Consider the following 26,016-nt stretch of genomic DNA (forward strand, 5'->3'; position numbering starts at 1 on the left):
CGCGATTTGAGGGGAAAACAAAGAGTTTTCCCCTCAAATGGCAGCCATTTGAGGGGAAAACTCTGTTTTCCCCTCAAATCGCGTGGCCCCGCCCCCAGCGTGCGACGTCACTTCCAGGTGACGTGCGCGCGCGCACACACCCGGGATCGTCCGGGAGCCCCCCGCTCTCAGACGATCCCGATTTGGCAACCCTATACCATACAGTTCGCCGTCCAAAGCAGCCATTTTCTCCAGGGGAACTGATCTCTGTAGTCTGGAGAACAATCGTAAAAGCAGGACATCTACAGGCTCCACCTGTAGGTCAGCAAACTTCATATGTGTAATGCAGAGCTTGGGGACTGTTCCCCTGACTTGTAAGGAAAGAGGCTCCTAATATGGGGAGGCGACAGGCTGGTTTCTTATCAGTGATGGTCCAGCCTAATTCAAGCATATTTGGCAGTGGCCATGATGCTGTTCGGCTCTCATCTTCTTGTTGAGAAGTAGGGTTGTCAGCTCCAGGTTGGCAGATTTGGGGCATGAAGCCTGAGGAGGGCAGGGTTTCGGGAAAGTGGGGTATAATGCCACAGAGCGCAGCTTCCAGAGTGGCTATTTTCTCCAAAGGAACTGCTCTCTGTCGCCTGGAGGCGTTGTAATGGCAGGAGACCTCCAGCCATCGCCTGGAGGTTCCAAACAGCAGAGAAGCACGGAAGAGAGTAAGTAATACACAAGATACAAAGGATCATAACGTGCATAAATAATGGAAGTATATATATTCAACATTCAATGAATATACTAATCTAAGGGTCCGTTCAGACGGCTCCTTAGATCCGTGCCAGGCACGTGTGCCCGGCGGATTTAAAGGTAATGTCCAGACACAAATTTCTGGGAAACGTCCCTGTTCCGTGGGCACCCCGTTTTGCCGCACTTCGGAGCCGTACTTAAAAGATACCACTTTAAAGCTGGAGTTTTTGAGGGTCCCGATGGGACAACTGCGGACTTTCACCTGTCTGATCGGTCCACCAGCACGCAATCCTCCCGTAGGGGTGGTCTGATGTCAGACCATCCCGAGTGGGCACGATTTAAAAAAACACACTACTCAACGTGCGCTTAAACGCATTTAAAAACGAGGCTGCGGAACCCCGATCCAGCGCCACGAACACTTCAATGTTTTGAATGACCCGTGAGTTTAAGGACGATCGGTTAATGGGATGGGAGCTGGAGGGGGGATGGGTCTTTCAACATGCAAAATAGTTCCTCCAGTGAACCTGATCTCAATGGCAAGGGGGATGGCCAGGACTCGTTTAGTCCAGCCCTGCAAGCGTGGGTCAGAACAGAAAATGAAAGAAGAATTTGGTTGTGCTTGGGCTGTCCTGTTGGTCGGAATTACGGCTACGCGTCCCTCACGCGGTGCTTTGAACATTTGATTCCGTGCACGTGCGGATCTACAAGGACGTGCAATCATGCCTATGCGCATGTGCAAAATGTTTTTTTTAAAAAAACCCCACTGCGCGTGCCTCCTTCAGTGGACGCCATCTAGACAATCCACAGCGGAAGCAGCGCGCGGTAAGGCGATTCCCCCGGGGGATGTCTGGTCGTGCGAGGACGGAATTAAAAAGATAAGGATCAAATTTAAGCCGGCATAATGGCGGGATTAGCTGCCCGTCTGAACGCACCCTAAACCTATATAAAGTAGTTTTTCAAAAAGACAATATAGTAGTCAGAAACTCAAAAACACATGGTCCAAATACAAAAACAGTCCTATTAATCCACCTTCAGAAATAGTCCAAGTCAAATACCTCAAACAGTGAAAAGTCCAAATATAGATGTTTATAATTACTCTTTTAAAAAAAACAACTCATCTCACCACTTGTGTATCCTCTTTTTGAAGAGGAATTATAAACATCAATATTTGGACTTTTCACTGTTTGAGGAATTTGACTTGGACTATTTCTGAAGGTGGATTAATAGGACTGTTTTCATATCTGGACCATGTATTTTTGAGTTTCTATTATATTGTGTTTTTGAAAAGCTACTATATATATATATATATATAGTTTTAGAGCTGCGGTGGCTCAAGTGGTTAAGATGCTGAACTGCAGGCTGTGGAAGGTCAGTAGTTCAGCAGTTCGAGACCCGAGTGTGCCGCATGACGGAGTGAGCTCCCATCTCTAGTTCCAGCTCCTGCCAACCTAGCAGTTCGAAAGCAAGACATTGCAAGAAGATAAATAGGTACCACTTCGGTGGGAAGGTAACAGCGTTTCGTGCGCCTTGGTGTTTAGTCATGCCGGCCACATGACCACGGAAACGTCTTCAGACAGTGCTGGCTCTTCGGCTTTGAAACGGAGATGAGCACCGCAACCCTAGAGTCGGCTTTCGAGCAAGGGAACCTTTACCTTTACCTTTTTAGATTATTATACTCATTGAACGTTGAACATTTATCTTTTGATATTTATGCACGGTTTGATCTTTTGTATTATCACCTGGAGACTGGCACACCTAGTCAGAAGCCGGGCTTACCGGGCAGTGCTTGTAGGGTTGCCAACTCCAAGCTGGAGGTAGAGGAGGGTAGAGTTTGGAGAGGGGAAGGGTTTCAGCAGGGATATGATACCATACAGTCCTGTCCCATCCCCCCCGAAGCTGCCTTTTCCTCCAGGGGAACTATTCTCTGTAGTTTGGAGATCAGTTATAATTCTGGGGGAACTCCAGGCCCCACCTGGATGTTGGCAACCGTATGCAGCAGTGGGATTGTCTTCATTCTCCTACAAAACACTCCACAGGGCAGGCCAGAGGGCTGCATGGGGGGGGGGGGGGTGATACAGGGACAACAACTCCACTTTTCTCTTTATAATGGGTTCTTGGTCTCCAAGGTTATTAAGACCCTTGTCTGACGCTCTAACCACTCCACAGTACCATCCTCGGTCTCCCCAGCCAGAAGCTTCCAAGTTCCCCTATCTTTTGTTGAGCCAGCCCTGATGTGATGACCGTCTTGTTCCTGTCCTTATCTCCTAACGTTTAGGACCTGGATGTCTTGCCTGGAGAGCTCCTTGCTTTTACAGGTGATCTCCCGCTGACAGAGATCAGTTTGCCTGGAGAAAATGGCTGCTTTGAAGGGTGGACTCTATGGCCTTGTACCGTGCTGAGGCCCCTCCCCTCCCCAAACCCCGCCCTCTCCTGGATCCACCCCCAAAGTCTCCAGGTATTTTCCGATCCAGACCTGGCAACCCTACCTCACCCAGATTTTTTTGGGGCGTGCATATGTGTGTGTGCATGCGCATGTGCACCTGGAAGTCATGGCGACGGCTGGTGACTGAGCCCTACTGGGGGGCCTGGAGGATATTCAGAGAGGTGGCTGAATAAAGCCTGCCCCCGCCTCCCGCCACTGGTATTTCAAAGAGGTCTCCCATCCATGTACTTGCCAGAGTTAACCCTGCTTAGCTTCCAAGATCTGATGAGATCCGGCTTGCCTGGGCTATCCAGCTCAGGGCGCCTTGCCCAGACTTTCTGACGCGGTTCCTGGTTTGCCTCTCACTTACCTGGCGACCCCGTTTGGATGAATCCTTGCCCAGCCTCAGCCTGCCTTTCTCCATAGCACTAAAATGAAATGAAGACAAAAGCAGGTCACTCCCCAGATCCACTCTTGAGCGCTTGAATGGAAATAGCTTATTAAAGGGCAGGTTTCTGAGCGAGTCCTGACATCTGGAGGTGAATGTCACGCGTTCCTGTGCAAAGACCTCTGGGAACTGCAGAGCACGGAGGAGTTTAAGAATGTCTAAATGAAGCATCACTGATGCTTTTAGAAAGCGGCGCAGGGGTTATTTATTTGTTAAGTCAGGGGTCTCCAACATGGTGCCCGCCAACAGCATGTCTACCGCACTTTCCTAGAAAGTGGATGAGCCAGGTAGCTCTTTGACCCAGCAAGGCATCTGATTGGCCACTGAAGATCTGATTGGCAGATTTTTAGAAAGCTGCTCAGTAGCAGCTGCCACAACAGCACAGTAATGGATGGTAAGACGTGTGTACGCAAGGAAGTATCTTTAAACAATATGTCCATTTCAAAAAGCATCCTGTTAAGTCAAGCTTCTGCCCGAAACATTGAAAAGTTACGCATGACCTCACTCCCTGACATTTTGTGGCTCGTTCCGCCTCCTGTGGTGGACATTTTGTCACTGGCTCCGCCTCCTGCGGCAGCCATTTTGTAGTTTCAACCATCACCCTGTGTCAGAATTTCAACGGTGCTCGGAGAGTCCAACAGGATGCAGACCCCTGTAGTAAGTATATTTTTATCCCACTCTTTCTCCAAGGTCCCCACACTTCATTCTCCCCTCCTTCTAGGGCTGCTGGCCCACACATCCAATCAGCTGGTCAGCAGGGGGGATTATGGAAAGCAGGGGTAGGCCTAGACTGGTCACTGTGTGGGGAGCTAGCCTTGGCCTCCCCTTGCTGCCCGTATCCCCCCTCCCGGTTGCCAGGAATGACCTCCAACCCAGTGAGATAGGTTACACCAGAGGTCTCCAGGCTGATGCCCATGGGGGTGCCATGCAGCCTGCCAATACCTTTCCTGGCACCCACCAAGTGTTTCTAGATAGTGTGCGCACTGCCAGGTACAGTTTTTGCCCAGCGAGGCTTCCTATCGGCCGCTGGAGATTTCATTGGCTGTGTGGATTTTTTAAAATGTTGCTTTGGCAGCCGTTGCCACCACAGCAGAAACATTTTCACTGTGTGGCTGAAGGTCAGCCGCGGCAGCCATTTTGTGTCTGGCTCCACCTCCTGCATCAGCCATTTCGTGGCCAGCTCCACCTCCCCTGGCAGCCATTTTGTGGCTGCGCCCACAACGCTAATGCCAGCATTCTGAAGGTGCCCACAGGCTCAAAAAGGCTGAGTTACACTGAGAGAGAATGACTAGCCCAAGGCCACACAGTGGCAGAGGGGGTCTTTGAGCATGGTTACGGAGATCCTCCTCTGACATTGACCACCATACCACACACACACCGATTCTTTCCGTCTCACACAGCACAGTGACTCTCTCACCTTCTTGCCCTCCCACCAAACCCCGTGCTTTACCTGAGTCTCCGTTGCAGAGTGGCCTGTCTTCTCAGCCAGCAATACCTGATGAGGCAGGCGATCACCAAGACGACGAGAACCACGGCCAGCACACCTCCGATGACGGCTCCCAAAACCACGCCATACCTGACAGGCACTGAAGGAAAAGGAGGACTCTGTTCAGAAGTGCACCCCCCCCTAGGGATTGTGTCACCAAGACTTCCCTTTTCTCCGGCTCTCCCTCAAGCTCAACTAACTTCTAGATTCCCTCCATCCATCGCTGATAAACAGGGGCAGCACAAAACCTTTCCCTTTCAAGTCTCCTGGCAGTTTTCTCCTTCCTGAATTCTGGCATCGGACCAGATGCTTATCTGCAAAACTGAACCTGCTGCTTTCGCTGGGCAGATCGGAATCGTTAGAGCGCTTCACGCATGCGGTTGGCCTTAATTGCACATCGTCAATCAGTCCTGTAACAGCCCCAGTGGAGCGTGGCCAAGACCATCATCTAAAATTATTTCCCTTGCAGGGGATGGGCCATAATTCAGGGGCAGAGCATCTGCTCCGCATGCAGAATATCCCAGGTTCAGTCCCTGGCATCTCCGCTTAAAAGGATCGTGTAGGAGGGGATGTACAAAAATCTCTGCCTGCAGCCCTGGAGAGCTGCTGCCAGTCCGAGTTGACGGTGCTGACCTGGATGGAGAAAAAAGGTCTGACTCAGTAGAGGCAGTATAATGTGTGTTCATGTATTTTGCACGCAGAAAGTCCCGGGTTCAGTCCTCAGCTTCTCCAGTTAAAGGGATGATGTGAAAGACCTGTAGTAGCTGAGACCTCCGAGAGAAGCTGCCAGTCAGAGTAGACATCACTGACCTGGATAGTATATATACAGTATAACTGAGCTACATGTGTTCAATGCACATGTCGCCTGCTCATAACCATCCTGTATTTCCATGAGAAACACTCTCATATTCTGCCTTCTCTAGACTGTTTTGGAGGCAGAGATCACTGGCGTGCAAAGTCACTGGCAAAGGAATGACCTTTTCATACCACGGAATGTTTCCTGGCTGGAGCTAAGAATTAGGCAGAGGACTTGTGCGATGACATATTCGCAGTCCAAAGATAAAAACAAGGCGGGATCCAAAGGACGAGTCAGGGGTACTGACATGGGTCAGGGTTTGTGTCAAAAGGGGTTCACTGGGAATTCTCTAAAATAACAGAAGGTCTGGGGTCACAGTGGCATCTTGAGGAGGTCTATCAGTGGAGGTGTCTTTGGGCAAGAAATCATGAGTTAATCAATAACTGTTTTAGGACCTTTCATGGAAGGAAATCTGAAGTCGGAGGAAAAGCAACCTGAAGAACGTTTGACAGTGTTTGTCCCCATTTCTTCCCACATTCCAAGTCTTTTTTTTTTTGTCCTTCTGAAAGATCGATATTTATTTCTGAACTAGGAAAAAGGCCCGTTGTGGAAATAAATACAACAGCCTCTAGAAAGAGGCTCTGGGCGAATGCCCTGGCCTTGGACACTCAGTGTCAATTTGCTGTGGCGACCTCAGCAGGGTATAATGACACTGAGTCCACCATTTTCTCCAGAGGAATTGGTCTCTGTTACCCTAAAGAACAGTTGTAATTTTGAGTGATCTCTAGCCCTCACCTGGAGATTGGCAACGATGGTTCCCCAGAAGGAAATAGTTGGTTTGGAGGGTGGAGTCTATGGCTTTGTACCTGTCCGAGGTCCCACGCCTCCTGAAACCTCACCCTCTCCAGGCTCTATCCCACACATCTCCAGGAATTTCCCACCTGGAGTTGGCAACCCTATCTCCTTCCCAGCCAATCATCAACCTACCTTTATTTCCCCCTCACTCTTCAGCTTTCCACCCCCCCCATACACCTGCAGCCTCTCCCGTGCTCTGAAGCCCTGACTGCTACGTCACATTGGCTGTCATACGGGGGCCACCTCAGCAGCATATAAGGATACAGAGCCCACCATTTTCTCCAGGGGAACTGATCTCTGCCATCTGGAAAGCAGTTGTAATTCTGAGTGATCTCCAGCCCTCACCTGGAGATTGGACACATTTTACCTCAGAACAGCAAAACTGTTTACAATGTTAGAGGCAAAAGCCAATCAAGTCGCATATGCAAACGACCTCTGTGTTCCAAGGCAGAGGCCAATGAGGCTGCATATGCAAATAACCTCTGTATTCTGACTGGCTATGGGGGGGAGAGGAACAACAAAATGTTTAGAATGTTGGAGGCAGGACTCAGCCAAAGCAGCCAGTGGATAGGGAGACCCTCTGAATGACAGATCAGAGAGCGAACTGATTTTGGAGCGTGTGGAATGTTCTAGAGAAGTGCCACCACCACTCGGCTTTTATTTATAAGGGAGATCTGTGTCTGAAAGGACACATACCACTCGGATGTTATTTATAAGGGAGATCTGTCTAAAAGGACACATATCCCAATGCAGCAGAAACACACAAATCCCATAGAAATTAATGGGAGCTGCCAAAGTATACTGGTGATGTTTTGTGCTGTTTCTGTGAATTTAAGTGAACCTTGCAAGAACAAAAGAGCTCAGTAAGCTGTGTAACCATTACCTCTAAGAAATATTTTGACTCAACTCTGAGTTGAAATAGCATTGCTTTGTCTTTGGCTGAGAACTGTGTCTAAAGACCAGTGATGGTCTTGGTGATTCTGGGGCCCCTGGACAAAGCATCACTGCCTCCCTGGCCCCTCCAACAGGACCGTGCAAGGGGTGGCCGTTGCCCGGCGACTTGTAGGTAGGAGCCACCTTTGCTGCCAGAAACTAGCTGCCTCAGCCCTAGACGTGGTGGGCAAAAGGAGCTGCCACTGCAAGGTTGCTGCCTAAGCCTCAGACAGGGCAAGCATGAGTGGTGGCAATTTATTCTTCTTCTTTCGTTCCAGCCCACCTGGATCGTTCCAGTGCCCCCGAGGGCGGTATTGCCCGCTTTGGGAACCAGTGGATTAAATGGAATGAACACCAGGAATCTTTGCTTAAGGACAATTCTATTGTGGACATTGGGCAAAACAATCATAGGAAGGCAATTTCTGGACCAGAAATTTATACTAGAAAAATACCACTTGGCACATGATTACACTGTTGGAGGCCTCATTTGCACTTTTATTCTGTGCCTAGTAGTCTCAGTTTGGAACAACTTTTTTCTGGTCCCTATTGATTTTATATCTTGTATCTGCATGATTGTATTGTATTTTAGCCAATATGTTCCTCATTATACTTGACCTCTGAAGAAGGCCTATGCAGGCTGAAACGCATCAGGTCAGATCTATCAGCCCTTGTGTGTTATAATTTGTTATTTGTACATGAGGTGTAATTGGGCCGTTATATATAATTTTAAAATCTTTGTTTAATAAATACATGTATCTTTTTATATATTTCATATATTAAGCTTTTATTGTTGGCCTTCTTTAGCTCAGCAGTTTGAGACCCGAGTTGCCGCATGATGGAGTGAGCTCCCGTCTCTAGTTCCAGCTCCTGCCAACCTAGCAGTTCGAAAGCAAGAAATTGCAAGTAGATAAATAGGTACCACTTCAGTGGGAAGGTAACAGCGTTCCGTGCACCTTGGTGCTTAGTCATGCCAGCCACATGACCACGGAAACGTCTTTGGACAGCGCTGGCTCTTTGGCTTTGAAACGGAGATGAGCACCGCGACCCTAGAGTCGGATTCGATTGGCTTTCGAGCAAGGGAACCTTTACCTTTACTTTTTAACCTTTTTTAGGTTCTGGATTCTAGGTTTTAGGTTCAGGTCCCCCCCCCCTTCTTTTGTCCCTGCTAAGTTGCCTAGGGAGCTGCGGTGGCTCAAGTGGTTAAGACGCTGAACTGCAGGCTGTGGAAGGTCAGTAGTTCAGCGGTTCAAGACCCGGGTGCCGCAAGACAGGGTGAGCTCCTGTCTCTAGTTCCAGCTCCTGCCAACCTAGCAGTTCGAAAGCAAGAAATTGCAAGTAGATAAATAGGGACCACTTCGGTGGGAAGGTAACAGCGTTCCGTGCGCCTTGGAGTTTAGTCATGCCGGCCACATGACCACGGAAACGTCTTCGGACAGCGCTGGCTCTTCGGCTTTGAAACGGAGATGAGCACCGCAACCCTAGAGTTGGATTCGACTGGCTTTCGAGCAAGGGAACCTTTACCTTTTTAAGTTGCCTAGACACCAAAGATCTGACTTGGATTGCGTAAATTAAGAGAAAATAGGTTCTATTCATCAGATCTGCCCTGAGCCCTTCCATTTTGCTCATGCGAATCTGAAGCTGTAGTTGACTTTGCAGCATGAACTTGAATTCATGGAGATGGTGGAATTTACAAGGTTTGAACTTTACAGATAAGCTAAACAAGGTGAAATATCTAGACACTTGTCTTGGACTTAGTATCTTGCAACTTCATTGTTATCTGCTTTATGAATTCTCAGAAGAATATTTTCAGAAGAATAAGGTGCTGGGTGTAGTCCATGTTTTGCCCTGTGATTCCCTGCCCTTAAATACTGGATTATCCACCTCTGAAATATGATCATTGGGAACGTTCGTGATCTTATGAATCCTGCCACTTTCCCCAGGGATCCTGCGGCAATGGTTTCAAACCTGTTCCCTTTCTGGCGCACTTATGCATAGCATTACCGTTTTCAAAGACGTAGAGCGTGACCTGAGATGTTTTCCCCACAATGTCGGGTGGGTTCTTGACGTCACAGGTGAAAGTTCCGTTGTCTGTGTAGTCCAGGTTGTGAATGACTATGGAACCGTCTTTCCAGCCGGGGTCCCCGATCCACGAGATGCGATCCTTGAATGTTCCAATGTCGTCTATGTACGGCTGACCCTTGGCATAATGAAATATCTGTGGACGGGTGAGACAGAAAGAAGGTCAAGGGAACAGATGTGAGCAACTCAGTAGTGTCGTGGTTAAGTGCGCGGACTCTAATCTGGGAGCGCCGGGTTTGATTCCCCACTCCTCCACTTGCACCTGGCTGGATGACCTTGGGCAAGCCATAGTTCTGATAAGAGCTGTTCTTGAGAAAGAGCAGTTTCAGTCAGAGCTCTCTCAGCCTCACCTGCCTCACAGGGTGTCTCTTGTGGCCTTTATAAAGTTTACATCTCCGCTACCTGGTGTTATATTTTATGACACGCATGGCCCGGCCCAACAAGGTCTCATTTATGTCAGATCCGGCCCTCATAACAAATGAGTTCGACACCCCTGGATTAGAGTGTTGTTCTAGGATCCGGGAGATCCAAATTTGAATCCACACTCTGCCACGGAAGCCAGCTGGGTGACCTGTGGCCAGTCCTTCTCTCTCAACCTAGATTACCTCACAGGGTTGCTATAGAGAGGTTAAAATGGTAAGCCACCCTGGGCCCCTGTGGTGGAGAGACATCTAAATAAACTAGCCCTGCAAGATAACGACTTAAGGCCCATGTTCCCGGTCTACTGTTAAAGGTCTGCTTCTGGAAGCAGCCAGGAAGAGAGACCTTGTGGGAAACACAGATAAGCAGCTCTGAGCTCTTGGGGTGGGGTGGGGGGAGTACAGATAAGATAAACGTCTGCCACCATTTTGACACTAAAGTTGCAAACCCTCTAGGTGGGGCCTAGAGATATCCTGGAATTACAAACTGATCTCCAGAGATCAGTTCCCCTGGAGAAAATGTTGGCTTTGGAAGGTGGGCTCTATGGCATTAAACCCTGCTGAGGTCCCTCCCTTTTATATCTCCGCCCTCCCCAGGATCTACCCCGAAATCTCCAGGCATTTGCCAACAGGGAGCTGGTGACCCTATGACATGCTCCTCCATAGGGTTGCCAAGTGTATCTTCGCCGGGAGTAGGGGGCTCCCGGCCGGTGTCTGGTGCGTGCGTGCACGTCACCCAGAAGTGACGGGAGGATGCCAGGCATGCTTGGGGCGGGGCCACGGCCATAAAAGAGAAAACCATAGAGTTTTCCCTTGTATGGCCGTGGCCCCGCCCCCAGCGTCCCCGGCGTCCCCACGTCACTTCCTGGTGACGCACACGCAGGGGTGGGGTTCCCCCGGGGCTCAATTCCGCGGCGACGGAAATCGGGCCTCCAAAGCGGGGGTTTACCCGCCACCCGCCCCCACTTGGCAGCCCTACTCCTCCATCACTCAAACTGTTCCTAGCTGCTGCTGACACTTCATTCATTACATTTTCAAACAGAGGTTTTTGGACAGAGGCCAGATGGCCACCTGACAGCCATGCTGATTCTGTGAACTTAGGCAGATCATGAGAGGGAGGGCAGGAAGGGTTGCCTCAGTGCTTAGTTCTCGTGGCCCTTTCTTACACAGCCAGGGAAATGCCAATCACCACTATAGGGTCAGGAAGCAATTTTGCTCCAGGCCAGTTTGGCCGGGGATCCTGGAGGGTTTTTTGCCATCTTCTGGATGTGGAACAGGAGTCACTGGGGGTGTGGGCAGGATCTCCTGCCTTGTGCAGGGGGGTTGGACTAGATGATCCTGGAGGTCCTTTCCAACTCTATGATTCTAGTTATACCACAGCCTAGAGTGGCCAACTGCAGCTTGGGAACTTCCTGGAGTTTTGGGCCCCCCAGAGATCTGGGTGGAGTTTGGGGAGGGGAGAAGGCTCACGGAGATGTGATCTCTATGGTACCCAGGGGTAATTTCGTAGAAAAAGAGGTGCAGGAGCTCATTAGCATAACTCATTAGCATAACTTATTTGCATATGCCACACACCCCTGACCCCTGACATCACTGGAAGTGTGTCAGAAGGCAACACCCACCACTCAGGCTCCACTGGACTGTTTTGAATTGCTAACTATTGAGGGGGGGACTTGCAGACCTGTCCTCACAGAGGAGGGAGAGCTTGTACCTGAATAAAACTTGGTCTTAAAGGTGCACTGGACTGCTTTGGACCGGGGGGCCGATGGGGGGGCTCTGCAACTTACCTGGCTGCTTCTTGCTCTGACTGAGGGCTGCTGGGAGCAGGGGGTAGGGCTTGTTGCATGTGCCCGCCCCCTGGGCTCTTTACTGCCGGAGCTCCGCTCCTGTGCGCCCCTGCAGGAAATGACCCCTGATGGTACCCCATAGAGTCCATCATCCAAAGCTGCCATCCCCTCTAGGGGAAGTGATCTCTGAGGTCTGGAGAACAATTGTAATTCCAAGAGAAACCCATGCCATTCCTGGAGGTTGGTAACCCTATGCCCACCCTTCTTCCACAGCGCTCATGGTAATGAACACGGATGGGGTATTCCTGTTTTTGCCCCTCCTAGCATCCCTGTGCAAGTGTGAGAGTGGCGGGTCCAAAATCACCCACTGAGCTTCCCAGCAAAGGGAGGATTTCAACCCAGCTTTCCAGGAGGCCATACACTGTAACCGTTTCTCCACAAGGGTATTCAAATCAAGTCATGCTGATTACCTCTCTATGGACAATGCATGTGCTCTGCAAATACTACGTACCTTTAGGACAGAGGTTCCCAAACTTATTTGGCCTACTTCCGCCCCCTTTTCAGAAAAAAAATAATTACTCAGCGCCCCCCTGGAACTCTACCTTTAATAGGGTAGCCCAGCAGCAACACCAGTCTTACAAGGGTGCACATGCATTTGAAAACTGCAAATGCATGGCTGTGCTTGGCTGTGGGGACCCCTCTCCACCTCCACCTCCCTCCCTGATCCCAGGGAAGACCAGGAGAAGGCAGGAAAAGGCTGCTTTAGATAGGTTCTGGACTCTTCTTTCTTTATGCCTCCACACCCACACCCTTATTTTTATTCAACGCCCCCCAAATTGCACCCAAGGCTCCTACCACCCACCTGGATCGTTCCAGCGACCCCAGGGGGCGGTATTGCCCACTTTGGGAACCAGCGTTTGAGGATATACTCATACCAGCTCAAGTGCAACATGGTTATTATTTACTCACAAAAATCCCATTAGCAAGCAAGGTGTGCCGGAGGCAGTACATTGCAAAGACTCCCGAGTGGTACACTAAATCGTGAATTCCACAGAGACACTGGGTGCAATGCTGGAGTGAGGAACTCAGCATGCTTGGACATTGGGGGGGGGGGCGTTACATCACTCTAAGGGTGCGTAGGTGTTATCTCCTTGAATGGGATGCCTCTCTTTGGCTTAACCTGGGAGGTGCTTGCCCATCCTTCCTTTCTCCCTTTGTCCTCTCCCTCACTTCACATGGCCTTCCATGGAGGCACACGTCTCTGCAGGTCTCTCCTGTAGAGACAATGCCCTCATACTCCTGCACACATGATGCTGGACAAGTTGGCCATTTGCTGGACAAGTTGGCCATTCGGTGAAGAAGGACTTAAGAACATAAGAGACGCCAATGTTGGATCAGGCCAAAGGCCCATCCAGTCCAGCACTCTGTATCACACAGTGGCCAGAAATACCAGGTGCCATCAGGAGGTCCAGCGGTGGGGCCAGGACATTAGAAGCCCTCCCACTGTTGACCCCCCCCAAGCACCAAGAAGACAGAGCATCACTTGCCCCAGAGCCCCTATCTATACCTTGTGGCTAATAGCCACTGATGGACCTCTGCTCCATATGCTTATCTAATTCCCTTTTGAAGCCGTCCATGCTTGTAGCCGCCGCCACCTCCTGTGGCAGTGAATTCCAAGTGTTAATCACTCTTTGGGTGAAGAAGTACTTCCTTTTATCCGTTCTAACCCGCCCGCTCAGCAATTTCATGGAGTGCCCACGAGTTCTTGTATTGTGAGAAAGGGAGAAAAGTACCTCTTTCTCTACCTGCTCTTTCCTATGCATAATCTTATAAACCTCAATCATGTCACACCTCAGTCGTCGTTTCTCCAAGCTAAAGAGCCCTAAGTACTCTAAAGTACTCTTTAGACTGGGCTCCTCTCTCTCATTTCGGCCGCAGCTTGTGTGAACTGGATCTACTTGAAAAATGTAAAGTTAACTTTTTTTTGCAATATACGTCTTGGGAGATTTATTTACTGCACTCAATATCACGCTTCTATGACGGGGCAAAACGCTGCTATATGAACCAAATATCCCAATATGCAACCCTAGGGGGAAAGGAGGAAAGCCTCTTACTGAAACGCTGTCTCTGCTATACTCCGGCTGAAAGTGCCAAGTGATAGAAATGTCATCGGAGATCCATTCCCTTGACCAAAAGCTGCAGGAAAGCGTGACTTTGGAGCCCACCCTGCCATGGACTTCCCGGTCTGTGTAAACGTGAATGGCTAAGGTCGGAGTTAGCACTGCAAAAGAGAGAGAGAGAGAGACAGGGGGGAAAAAGTTATTCATTTCAGCACTTCCTGGACTCGGTATTCCAAAGCTGTCAACATCCACAGCTAAAAGCCCATGGCTGCATCCATCTCGTGGTACAGAACTATCCTATGGAAGCTACTGCCACAAGATTTATTTTATTCAGTATTTATTTATAGTTTGTGTTTCTCGCTGAGACTCAGGGCGGATTACGGGATGTAAAGCAGTGCAATCAGACAGCATAAGGCATCCAATGGACGATGCGATCGGACTAGGATGACGGAATGAGAGAGCAATGCAAACAACCAACCATCTGAGGCAGCTATACTAGACAGAAAGTGGATTACAAAGTCAAGACAACGCAGTTAAAGCAGCTGAAACCTCCTGCAGTTGCGGTGGATCACAATTAGGCTTGGCAGCTCTGGGTTGGGAAATACCTGGAGATTTGGGGGACGGAGCCTCGGGAGGGCGGGGCTTGGGAAGGGGCGGGGCCTCAGCAGGGTAGAATGCCGCAGAGCCCACCCTCCAAAGCAGCCCTTTTCTCCAGGGCAACTGATCTTGGTCGTCTGGAAAGCAACTGTAACAGCAGGAGCTCTCCAAGTGCCAGCTGGAGGAAGGGAACACCACAATCCCGATCCTTTATCAGGTGTCCTCCTGGGCCGTTCCATTCCACTGCAGTTCTTACCTTTTTAAAAACAAATGCCCTCCTGAACATTACTGTCTCGCACCTGCCGTCTGCTAGCTCAGAGTCTGAAATCGGATATGTTTACAGATGTCCCAGGCTAGCCTTACCTTGTCAAATCTGGGCAGCTCAGCAGGGTTGGCCCTGGTTCATAGCACCGCGGAAGCCCAGGGTTACTATGCAGAGGCAGGCCATCGCAAACCACCTCTGAATGTCTCTTGCCTTGAAAACCCCACTAGAGGTCGCTATAAGTTGGCTGTGGCTTTGGTGGCTCTTCCTACCATCACCACAGATGGGGAGAGCTCTCTCTCAGTGGCTTGGTTTATTCATTTCGATTGATGATACCTTGGCATGCCAATCTGTTTCTGGATCTTATGCCTCCATGTTCAGAGGCAGCGTACCTCTGAATACCAGTAGTTGGGTGTGTGTGTGTGTGTGTGTCAACAACACAAGAAAAAGAAGAAGATTTATACCCCTCCCTTCACTACCCGAAGGAGTCTCAGAACGGCTTACAATCTCCTTCCCCTTCCCCTCCCCACAGCAGAACACCATGTGAGGTAGAAGAAGAAGAGGAGGAGATTGGATTTATTCCCCGCCCTTCACTACCCAAAGGTGTCTCAGAGTGGCTTACAAACTCCTTTCCCTTCCCCTCCCCACAGCAGAACACCCTGTGAGGTAGGTGGGGCTGAGAGAGCTCTTTTGAGGACTGCCCTCGAGAGAACAGCTCTGAAAGAACTTGTGGCTGACCCAAGGTCACCCAGCTGCCTGCACGCGGAGGAGTAAGAAGAAGAGGAGACTGGATTTATACCTCGCCCTTCACTCTTGAGTCTCAGAGCGGCTTACAATCTCGTTCCTTTCCTCTCCCCACAACAGACACCCTGTGAGGTAGGTGGGGCTGAGAGAGCTCTTTCGAGAACTGCTCTTGAGGGAACAGCTCAGAGAGAGCTTATGACTGACCCAAGGTCACACCAGCAGCTGCATGTGGAGGAGTGGGGAATCAAACCTGGTTCTCCCAGATTAGAGTCCATGCTCCTAACCACTACCCCAAACTGGCTGTCTAGGGGTAGACCCCCATGTCAGGGGGGCACTCCGTATACAGCCCTTTGGCCACTGTGAGAAACAGGATTCTAGCCTAGATAGATCCTCAGTCTCATCCAGCCGGGCTCTTCTGATGCACTTATGTATGCTAAGTAAAGGTTCACTCATTTATAACCTGATTAGTCAGTTCACTTAAGCATATTTGCTTTATTACTGTTTGGGATTTTCCAAATCCATTTTCAAACATCTATCCAAGTGGGTGCTCAGGGCAGCTTCGAAATAAGTTATCCATCAGACATAGACCCGGTGAATGAACTGCGGCATCTGAGGAGAAGGCGCCTCTGAGCGTTAGCCGCGTGGATCCAATCAGTGCTGGCACGATAGAAATATAACCAATTACTGTTTGAAAGACACAAACTGACAATAAAGCGGCAATAAAAGCCAAGCAATTGGCACAGCCAGGGAAAACACAAATTAAAATGTAAATTAACTTGTCCTCTCATCAATAAAAATGACCGCCTCCTTGTTCTAATATAATGCCGACTCTACTATTCTCTCTTTTGTAATGGCCTTTAAGTAATGGGGCAGGGCTGAAACAACCTCACAAAACATAAACAAACATTCCCTTAAGAACACACACAAAAAAAGCCTTATTGGAGACCCAATGTGGTGTAGTGGTTAGAGTGAGAGACAGGGGTCTAGGAGACCCCAGTTCAAATCCCCACTCTGTCATGTAGCTTATTGGGTGACTTTGGGCCAGTCACTCTCAGCCTACCCTACCTCACAGGGATGTTGTTGTGGGGATAAAGTGGAAGAGGAGCAAATGATGTTATAAGCTACTTTGGGTACATGTTAGGGAGAAAAGAAGTATGTAACTATTGAGAGGGAGGGAGGGATAAAAAGAAAGAAAGACAAAAGAAAAGAAAAGAAAAGAAAAGAAAAGAAAAGAAAAGAAAAGAAAGAAAGAAAGAAAGAAAGAAAGAAAGAAAGAAAGAAAGAAAGAAAGAAAGAAAGAAAGAAAGAAGAGGAAGAGGAGATTGGATTTATACCCCACCCTTCACTCAGAGCAGCTTACAAACTCCTTTCCCTTCCCCTCCCCACAACAGACACCCTGTGAGGTAGGTGGGCCTGAGAGAGTTCTTTTCAGAACTGTCCTTGAGGGAACAGCTCTGATAGAACTATGGCTTCCTCAAGGTCATCCAGCAGGTGCAAGTGGAGGAGTGGGGAATCAAACCTGGTTCTCCCAGATTAGAGTCCGCGCACTTAACCACTACACCAAACTGGCTCTCAAAGAGAAAAGGAGTGGCAGAAAAAAGATACATGGGGGGGAGAGGTCCCCCCCCCAGCACAGACTCCTACTTGAAACAGCAATCAACCAGTTGTCTCCGAACTCATAAGCAGGCTATGTTGCTTGCCCCCACCTTCTGGCATTCAGCGGTAGACTGCCTTTGTACATGGAGCTCTCCAGGAGACCCAGGAGAAATGGGATGCCTGTAAAAGGTCTGAGACTTAGGGGATGCCAACCTCCAAGTGGGCCCCGAAGATCACCCCATAATTACAACTAATCTCTAGATGTCATAAATCCGTTCCCCTGAAGAAAATGGCTTCTTTGGAGGGCGGACTCTGTGGCATCCTACCCCACTGAGGTCCCTCCTCTCCCCAAACCCCGCCTTCCCCAGGCTATACCCCCAAATATCCAGGAATTTCCCAACCCAGAGTTTTTTGCTTTTTTTAATCTTTCGATTTATTAATCGCTCAAACCTGCAGAACTGCTGGCTCTGAGCGATTTACAGTTACACATATTCACACGGGACTAACAATGATACATAGGGGTAAAGGAGGACAACATATAAATCTTTTAAGTCGCACACGTTTGCAGCCGGTGGGGATTTTGTTCAGCTGTAGGCTTAGATGTGTTCCAGATGGCATTCACTCGGCTTGGCTTGATGATGTCAGCTTTTTCCAGGACTGCTTCGAGTCGCAGCGCCGCACTGCCACCACCTGGCCGGATCGGCCCATCGCAGGCTTCTTGATGCCGAGGAGATCTTTCCAGGCTTCCGAGCTGGACATTCCGTTTCGTCGGCTACCCTCTCTAAGGAGTGCGCCCACCCTCTCTAAGGAGTGGTACACATTTTATCTACTCGCCGAAGCTTTCTAACCGCTGGGTGGACAGCGAGCTGGGGGCAAGGCTGGTAGCTCACACCAGCACGGGGCTAGAACTGACAGCAGTTCTGTTCAGTTCAGATGTTACTGTAACCAGAGGATAAATCCTCTGTGCCACCAGTCCTGGTGGTGGCTGGAGATCTCCTGGGATTACAATTGTTCTCCAGATGACAGTTATCAGTTACCCTGGAGAAAATGGCTGCTTTGGGAGGGGAGCTGTGCGGCATTATACCCTGCTGGTATCCCTCCTTTCCCCAAATCCCAGCCTCCCCAGCCTCAGCCCCCCCAAATCTCCAGGTATTTCCCAACCTGGAGCTGGCAACCCTACGCCAATCCTATGTCAAGTCCAGGCGTCAACCTAGGTGTCCCGTACTAGTCTCCAAACGGAGGCCGTGCAAACTGACACGGCATGACCACACCAGGGGCCCACAGCATGGAGTGGAGGTGTACAAATCCTCATTGTTCTAGTGGAAGAACCGGCGGGGTCTCGGCTCTCGAGAATGGCTCACTGTGCCGGCTCTGTGAGACGTTGTTGTTGTCCTCCTCCGCCCCCTCATCCATCCATGCGCGGTGTGGGAGGTCCCTTCGGCGGCAGCCAGCTGCTCTCCACCCAACACCCCTCCGATGTCCGCGGAACATTGCTGAGTTCCCCAGAACCTTTGGCATCAAAGGGAAGCATTGTGCGCCACACAATCCTCCCCTTTTGTTCCGCCTTCGAGCGCAAATTCCGCCGCAGGGGCAGTTTCCCTGAGCTGGGAGATTTCACTCCTGCTCTTTCCGTGCTCTGCATGCCTAGCCGTGGAAGTCATTGCTCGCCGGAATCACGCGTGATCTCCCAAGCCGGTCAAAGCAGCTGGTGTATCTCAAGGTCGGCCGAGCGCTTGACAAGCCCACCGGCTTTTGCACTGCTAGGTAGGCCCCATTGGTTGAAAAGGTGGAGTTTGGCTTCTCGTGGGCAGAGACCACTCAGAGGGGGACGAGTTGTTTGGGTCAAACCCTAGGGGACATAATCGTAAAAAGCCCAGTAGCTTCTTTAAGATGCACCTGATGGAGAGAGCTGTGTTTCTCGAAAGCTTATGCTACAATACAGTTTGTTAGTCTTAGGCCCCGGTCACACGGAAGGTTTTGGCCCGGGAGAAGGACGGGTTGGGAGCGCAGCAAACGGGCGCGATCTCACCGCAACATCTGGGAAGTGGCACGCACCCGTCCCCGATCCGGCCCTTCAGGTCGAAAATCCGCTGTAAAAAAAAAACACCTACAGAGCAGGACTTACCGGAAACACCGCATCAAGCGCGGTCGTCGGAGCGCCGGAGCGCCCATCTTCTGGAGCAATCGAGGCTCCCGGCCGAACTGCGCATGCTCACACATGCGCAGCCGGCGGTCTCGCGCTCCCTTCCGGGGAGCATCTGTGTGATCCCACCGCCGCACTTTGCCCACCTCAACCCCCCCCCGTGTGGCAGGGGCCTTACAGGTGCTACTGGGCTTTTTACTGTTTTGCAGCAACAGACTGACACGGCTAACTCCTCTGGATCTATGACCACGGGAACATAGATTCAGGTGGGGCAGCCATGTTGGTCTGAAGCAGCAGAAGAAAGTTCGAGTCCAGGGGCACCTTTTAAGACCAACAAAGTTTTATTCAAGGTATCAGCTTTTGTGTGCAAGGCACACCTCTTCAGATACCAACCAAGTTTTATTCTGGGTATAAGCAGCTTGCAAAACGTCTTTGGTCTTAAAGATGCCACTGGACTCAAACTTCTGTGCACTCCAGATTGTGTAGGGATGAGTTGATGTAGGGATGCCAGCCTCCAGGTGGGACCAGGGGATCCTCCAGAATTACAGCTCATTTCCAGACGACAGAGATCAGTTCCCCTGGAGAAACCGGATGCTATGGAGGGTGGAATCCATAGCATTGTACCGCACTGAGCTCCCTGTCCTCCCCAGACTCCACCCCCAAACCTCCAGGAGTTTCTTAGGAAGAAGAAGGAGGAGATTGGATTTATACCCCCGCCCTTCACTCGGAGTCTCAGAGCAGCTTACAAACTCCTTTCCCTTCCCCTCCCCACAACAGACAGCCTGTGAGGTAGGCAGGGCTGAGAGAGCTCTTTTGAGAACTGCCCGTGAGAGAACAGCTCTGAGAGAACTGTGGCTTGCCCAAGGTCATCCAGTAGCTGCAAGTGGAGGAGCGGGGGATCAAACCCGGTTCTCCCAGATTAGAGTCCGCACGCCTAACTACTACGCTGCGAAATGGATCCACTAGCAGACGTGTTTTCCTCTGGCAGGAAAAGAGTCCCTGTCACAAGATAGGAGCGTCTTGCATCAGGAGAAGGCTTTTTCTGACAGAAGCCCCCCCCCTCCCCAAACCTGCCACCTGAGACAGCCCTAGGGTTGCCAACTCCAGATTGGGAATTTCCTGGATATTTGGGGGGTCGAGCCTGGGGAGGCCAGGGTTTGAGGAGGGGGGACCTTAGCAAGGGATAATTTATTTATTATGGTAGACTTCTATACCGCCTTCCCCGCAAGCAGGCTCATAATGCCATAGAGTTCACCCCCCACACACACACACACAAGCAGCCATTTTCTCCAAGGGAACTGATCTCTGTAACCTGGAAATCAGTTGTCATTTTGGGAGATCTCCAGGCCCCACTTGGAGGTTGGCAGCCTTGGGTGGCCTCCTCAGAGTAGCTCACAGCAGGAAAGATTTGGCAATGGAAACCGCCACACTTCTTTTTCTAGGTTTTACTAGATCAACCTCCAGGTTTTTGGTATCTGATTTTGTACCAGCAAAGGGAGGGAAATTGTAATTACTCAATCATTCCACGCGCGCACGTACAGGAGAAGTGCAAAACTGGTCACTGGGTATGGCATTCAGCATCTCGAGAACAGATCCTTGGGACAAAAGGAGAACAAATATCCATCCCACACGGAGGCAGACACTGACTTAGGTTTCTATCCCTCATGGATGCAAAGATCATGTTGAAAGTGTGCAGGTGTGGACAGGGCCGGCCCCAGCTTATTTTGCACCCTAGGCGAGGATCCCTTCTGGCGCCCCCCCCCCCCGGTGCGCCCACCATTTTTCAAAAATAAATGCATTTTAGGAAGAATGAAAAACACAAATAATCAAGAAACTCCCAGAGTACGGGGCCGGGTGCAGTTTGGCGCCCCTAAGGGCCAGCCTGCTCTAGGCGATCACCTAGTTCGCCTAGTGAGTGAGCCGGCCCTGGGCGTGGACCGGGGAGTCAAAATGGTTCTGGAGCCAGCCAGACTGAATGGCCCCTACGGAGCTAACCAGAGCTAATGGCGCTTGGCTCTATTTGCTTCTGGATGCCGGCAGCCCTCCGGGGCCGGGGCCCACCGGGTTCTTTCCCTGCAGGTTAAACAGCCAGCCCACCTCTGAAAGTATGTCAGATTTCTGTCCCTCATGAATATTAAGATAAGTTTGAATGTGCCTAGGTTTCTGCTGGAATCACTGCAGCCAGTGCAGGGAGAGTAATAGGGATTTCAGTGGGGTTTTCATGATGACCAGCACAAACAAACCAGGGCTGTGGCCCTAAACAGACTTGCTGGCAAATAGGGTTGCCACAGCTGGCTCTGGGTTGGGAAATACCTGGAGATTTTAGGGGTGGAGCCTGAGGAGGGTGGAGTCTGGGGAGGGGAGGGGCTTCAATGGGGCATAATGCCATAGAGTTCACCTTCCAAAGCAGGTATTTTCTCCAGAAGAACTGATCTCAATTGCCTGGAGACCAGTTGTAATCCCTGGGATTTCCAGCCCCCAGCTGGAGGTTGGCAAACCCCAGGGGGGGTTTTTTGTAGAAAAAGCCCAGCAGGAACTCATTAGCATAATAGGTCTCACCCCTGACAGAGCAGCTCATTAGCACATTAGGCCACAACCCCACGTTACCAGAAGTGTGGTCATCCAGCCACACCCACCTTTTGCTCCTTATTCTGTTTACCTTGTTTGTTGTCAAAACCCAGGGCCTTTTTTTGTTGCAGGAACTCCTTTGCATGTTAGGCCACACACCCCTAATGTAGCCAATCCTAATGAGTTCCTGCTGTTGGGTGTGGCCTATCATGCTAATGAGTTCCTGCTGGGTGTGGCCAACTCAGGAGCCAGCCGGAACTCTGTTCCTGTGTGTTCCTGCCCAAAAATAGCCCTGGCAAACCCTACTGGCAAATGAGCCTTACCTCCAGCAAATCATGCAGGGAATTACATAGTTTTAAGCAAATAGGTGAAAATGGGCATAATGGATGGAGGTGAAGAGATTCAGCCGAGCTTGGCTTTTTGTGCTGGTTTGGACTAGCTTGCTTTTGGACTAGCTTGTTTTGACTTTTGTGCTTGTTTGGACTAATGCAGAAGCCACAGGGTACAGAGTTGCCAGCCTCCAGGTGGTTGAGAAGAAGCAAACAACCGTGACGTATTATGCCGAAAAAAGTCTCCAAAGACTAGAAATTTCTTTTTTCAATATTCAGTTTACTGGAAGCAGTTCAAACGCCATCAACACCAACGAACCATGCATATTATATCTCATTTCGTGCAGGGGTCATTTCCTGCAGGAGCGCACAGAAGCGGAGCTCCGGCAGTAAGGAGCCCAGGGGGCGGGCACATGCAACAAGCCCCGCCCCCTGCTCCCAGCAGCCCTCAGTCGGGCCACGAGGAGCAAGAAGCAGCCAGGTAAGTTGCAGAGGGCTCCCCCCGCCCATCTTCAGCTACAAGCTCTCTCTCCTCTGTGCGGGCAGATCTGCGCCGCATTCCCCCCCATAGCTAGCCATCCAAAAGAGTCCAGTGGCACCTTTAAGACCAAGTTTTATTCAGGTACAAGCTCTCCCTCCTCTGCGAGGACAGATCTGCACGTTCCCCCCCCGCTAATAGCTAGCAATCCAAAACAGTCCAGTGGAGCCTGAGCAGTCGGTGTTGCCTTCTGACACACTTCCGGTGATGTCAGGGGGTGTGGCATATGCAAATAGGTTATGCCAATGAGTTTTGCCAATGAGCTCCTGCCCCTCTTTTTCTACAAAATGACCCCTGGTTTCGTGGATAACTTTATCAAAGTGGGTTGCGTTGAAATACAATATCAATCCATTTGACAAACTCTCTGGTAGTATCTCATAGTGACACTAATGGATTTGATGGCGTTTGAATGGCTTCCAGTAACCTGAATACTGGAAAAAGACATTTCTAGTCTTTGGAGGACTTTTTCCGGCATAATACGTCACGGTTGTTTGCCTTCTTCTCAACTTCCATCCCGTGATCTCTCTCTTTGGTTGGCAGCCTCCAGGTGGTGGCCGGAGATCTCCTGGGATCACGACTGATCGCCAGGCGACAGAGTTCCCCCGGAGAAAATGGCCGCCCTGGAAGGCGGACTCTGTGGCATTGTACCCCATCGAGGTCCCTCCCCTCCCCCAAACCCTGCCCTCTCTAGACCCCACCTTCAAAAATACCTCCTGGTATTTCCCAACCCAGAGCTGGCAACCCTACACAGGAATGAGTACAAGGCTGCTGAAGTTGTTCCACTCTTAGGGACAGTCTCAAACAACGCCCCCTCTAAGCCAGCGGTGGCGAACCTATGGCACGGGTGCCAGTGGCGGCCCTCAGAGCCCTCTCTGTGGGCACGCGTGCCATCGCCCCAGCCAGGCCCAGACCATCATTAAAGTGTCGAATTCCCCGCCAAATAATTTTAAGTAAATGAAAGCATTTGGGATTGCTTTCCTTACTTTGTTTGGATCATCTTAAATTAATGTATGAGTTGTTTTTTCTAAAGTAGAACCTCAGTATTCAGGTTAAATTGCTGTGTTGGCACTTTGTGATGAATAAGTGGGTTTTGGGTCGCAGCTTGGGCACTTGGTCTCTAAAAGGTTCGCCATCACTGCCCTAGCATCTAGTATTCAGAGATATACTGCCACTGTTTATGGAAGTTCCAGTTTATGGAAATTCCATCGACACAGCTGTCTGCCACTCAGGATTTGTCTGATATGGCCTCCAGGAAGCTCGTACACAGGAGCTGTAAGTCATTTTCCCTCCCTTGATATGCGTTCTCTGCAGAGGTCATTTCGGGGGGGATCACGGGGGATCGCAGTTCCCCCGGGTGAGGTACGGGGGGCGGGGCACATGACAAAGCCCCGCCCCCTGTTTCCGGCCGCCCCGCTTCCGGCCCTCATTCAGCCAGGAGGAGGCAGGAGAAGAGGGAGGGTAAGTTGCTTCCTCCCTGCCTCTCCCCACCCCTGCCTGCCTGGGGCCAGGGAGGGCCTTTGCGGGGCTTCCTTGCACTCCCGTCAGCCTTGCAGGTCCACCACCGGGCCCCTCATGGGGCTTGGCAGTGGAGCTGCAAGGCCGGCACCGGCGGCCGGGACCGTTGGGGGCGGGGTGTGTGGCCTTATGACACATTTCCGGTGATGTCAGGAGGTGTGGCCTTATGACACACTTCCGGTGATGCCAGGGGGTGTGGCATATGCTAATGAGTTATGCTAATGAGTTCTCCTAGCTCTTTTTCTACGAAACGACCCCTGGTTCTCTGCATTGGGTAACCCTGCTGTTTTATCCAAGCTAATGAGGCGCAGTGGTTACAGTATTAGACAAGGGCTGGTGAGACCTGGGTTCTAATGTCCATTCAGCCATGAAGTTCATTGACTGGTCTTGGGCCGTTTGTTCTCTCTCTGCTTAATCCAGGTTATTGTGAGGATAAAATGGATAAGGGGAGAATTATGTACGTTACCCTGAGCTTGGAGGGAGAACAGGGTAAAAATGTGATTGACCGCCAGCTGGTAGCCATTGGTGATCCTATTTGCCCAGAGTTTTCTTAAAGCCATCTGAGGTCAGCATCCTGTCATGTGGCAGTGAGTTCCATACATCAATCACTCACTGTGGCAAGATGTGGTTCCCTTTGTCAATCCCTGAACCTACTGAGAATGAGTTTAAAAGCAAACAAACGGACAATAAAATGTAGCCGTTCTGCTTTCCAGCGCATAAACGATCTCTTAGTCAAGCTGGGGGTGTCTGGCTGTGAACCTTCCGAATGTATTTCATACACATATAATGTACAAATATTGACAAACAGGCCCCAACAACATAAATTCGGCCAAGTTTAATAACGCGTTAGCTATAATTTTTTTCCGTGCGAACCTGTCTAGATTGTCAGTGCATTTTGGAACAGACTTGCTTTTAAAGCGCTCAATCAATTACATCGTAAAATCGAGCCATAAAAACGCCTCGTTCTACATCTGGGATATATATTTCAGGACATGATGTACATGATGTACATTTGCAGAAATGCGCCTCGATTGTCACATTCCAGATTTGATCATTTGGATGCTGGTAGCTTCTGGTCCATGGGGTCGCAGAGAGTCGGACTCGACTGTGCGACTGAACAACAAAAAAAGCTTCTGGTAGCTGGTTTGGTGTAGTGGTTAAGTAGTGGTACTGATGGTAGCCAGTTTGGTATAGTGGTTTGGTGTAGTGGTTAGCTAGTGGTAGTGGTGGTAGCCAGTTTGGTGTAGTGGTTTGGTGTAGTGGTTTGGTGTAGTGGTTAAGTAGTGGTAGTAGCCAGTTTGGTGTAGTGGTTAAGAGTGGTGGACTCTAATCTGGAGAACTGGGTTCTACATGCAGCCAGCTGGGTGACCTTGGGTCAGTCACAGTTCTCTCAGAAAGCTGTTCTCTCAAGGGCAGTTCTCACGAGAGCCAGGGGTCGTTTCGTAGAAAAAGAGCTAGGGGAACTCATTAGCATAACTCATTAGCCTATACCACACCCCCTGACATCACCGGAAGTGTGTCATAAGGCCACACACCCCGACCCCAACAGTCCCAGCCGCCACCGCCGGCCTTGCAGCTCCACTGCCGAGCCCCACGAGGGGCCCGGCGGTGGACCTGCAAGGCCGGTGGGAGTGCAAGGAAGCCCCGCGAAGGCCCTCC

At 50.4% G+C, this 26,016-nt stretch overlaps 1 protein-coding gene across 1 annotated transcript in view; it reads right to left on the reverse strand.

The window, feature by feature from the left end:
• Nucleotides 1-26,016, reverse strand: part of MPZ (myelin protein zero) — a 34,967-nt gene that overhangs the window by 1,344 nt on the left and 7,607 nt on the right. The window contains 4 exon segments of the mRNA XM_015424732.1: nt 3,513-3,570; nt 5,041-5,176; nt 9,662-9,875; nt 14,060-14,226. Coding sequence (XP_015280218.1) covers nt 3,513-3,570; nt 5,041-5,176; nt 9,662-9,875; nt 14,060-14,226 — 575 coding nt within the window.

This window comes from Gekko japonicus, unplaced genomic scaffold (assembly GCF_001447785.1).
Source record: "Gekko japonicus isolate JY-2015 unplaced genomic scaffold, Gekko_japonicus_V1.1 scaffold755, whole genome shotgun sequence".
Lineage (NCBI taxonomy): Eukaryota > Metazoa > Chordata > Lepidosauria > Squamata > Gekkonidae > Gekko > Gekko japonicus.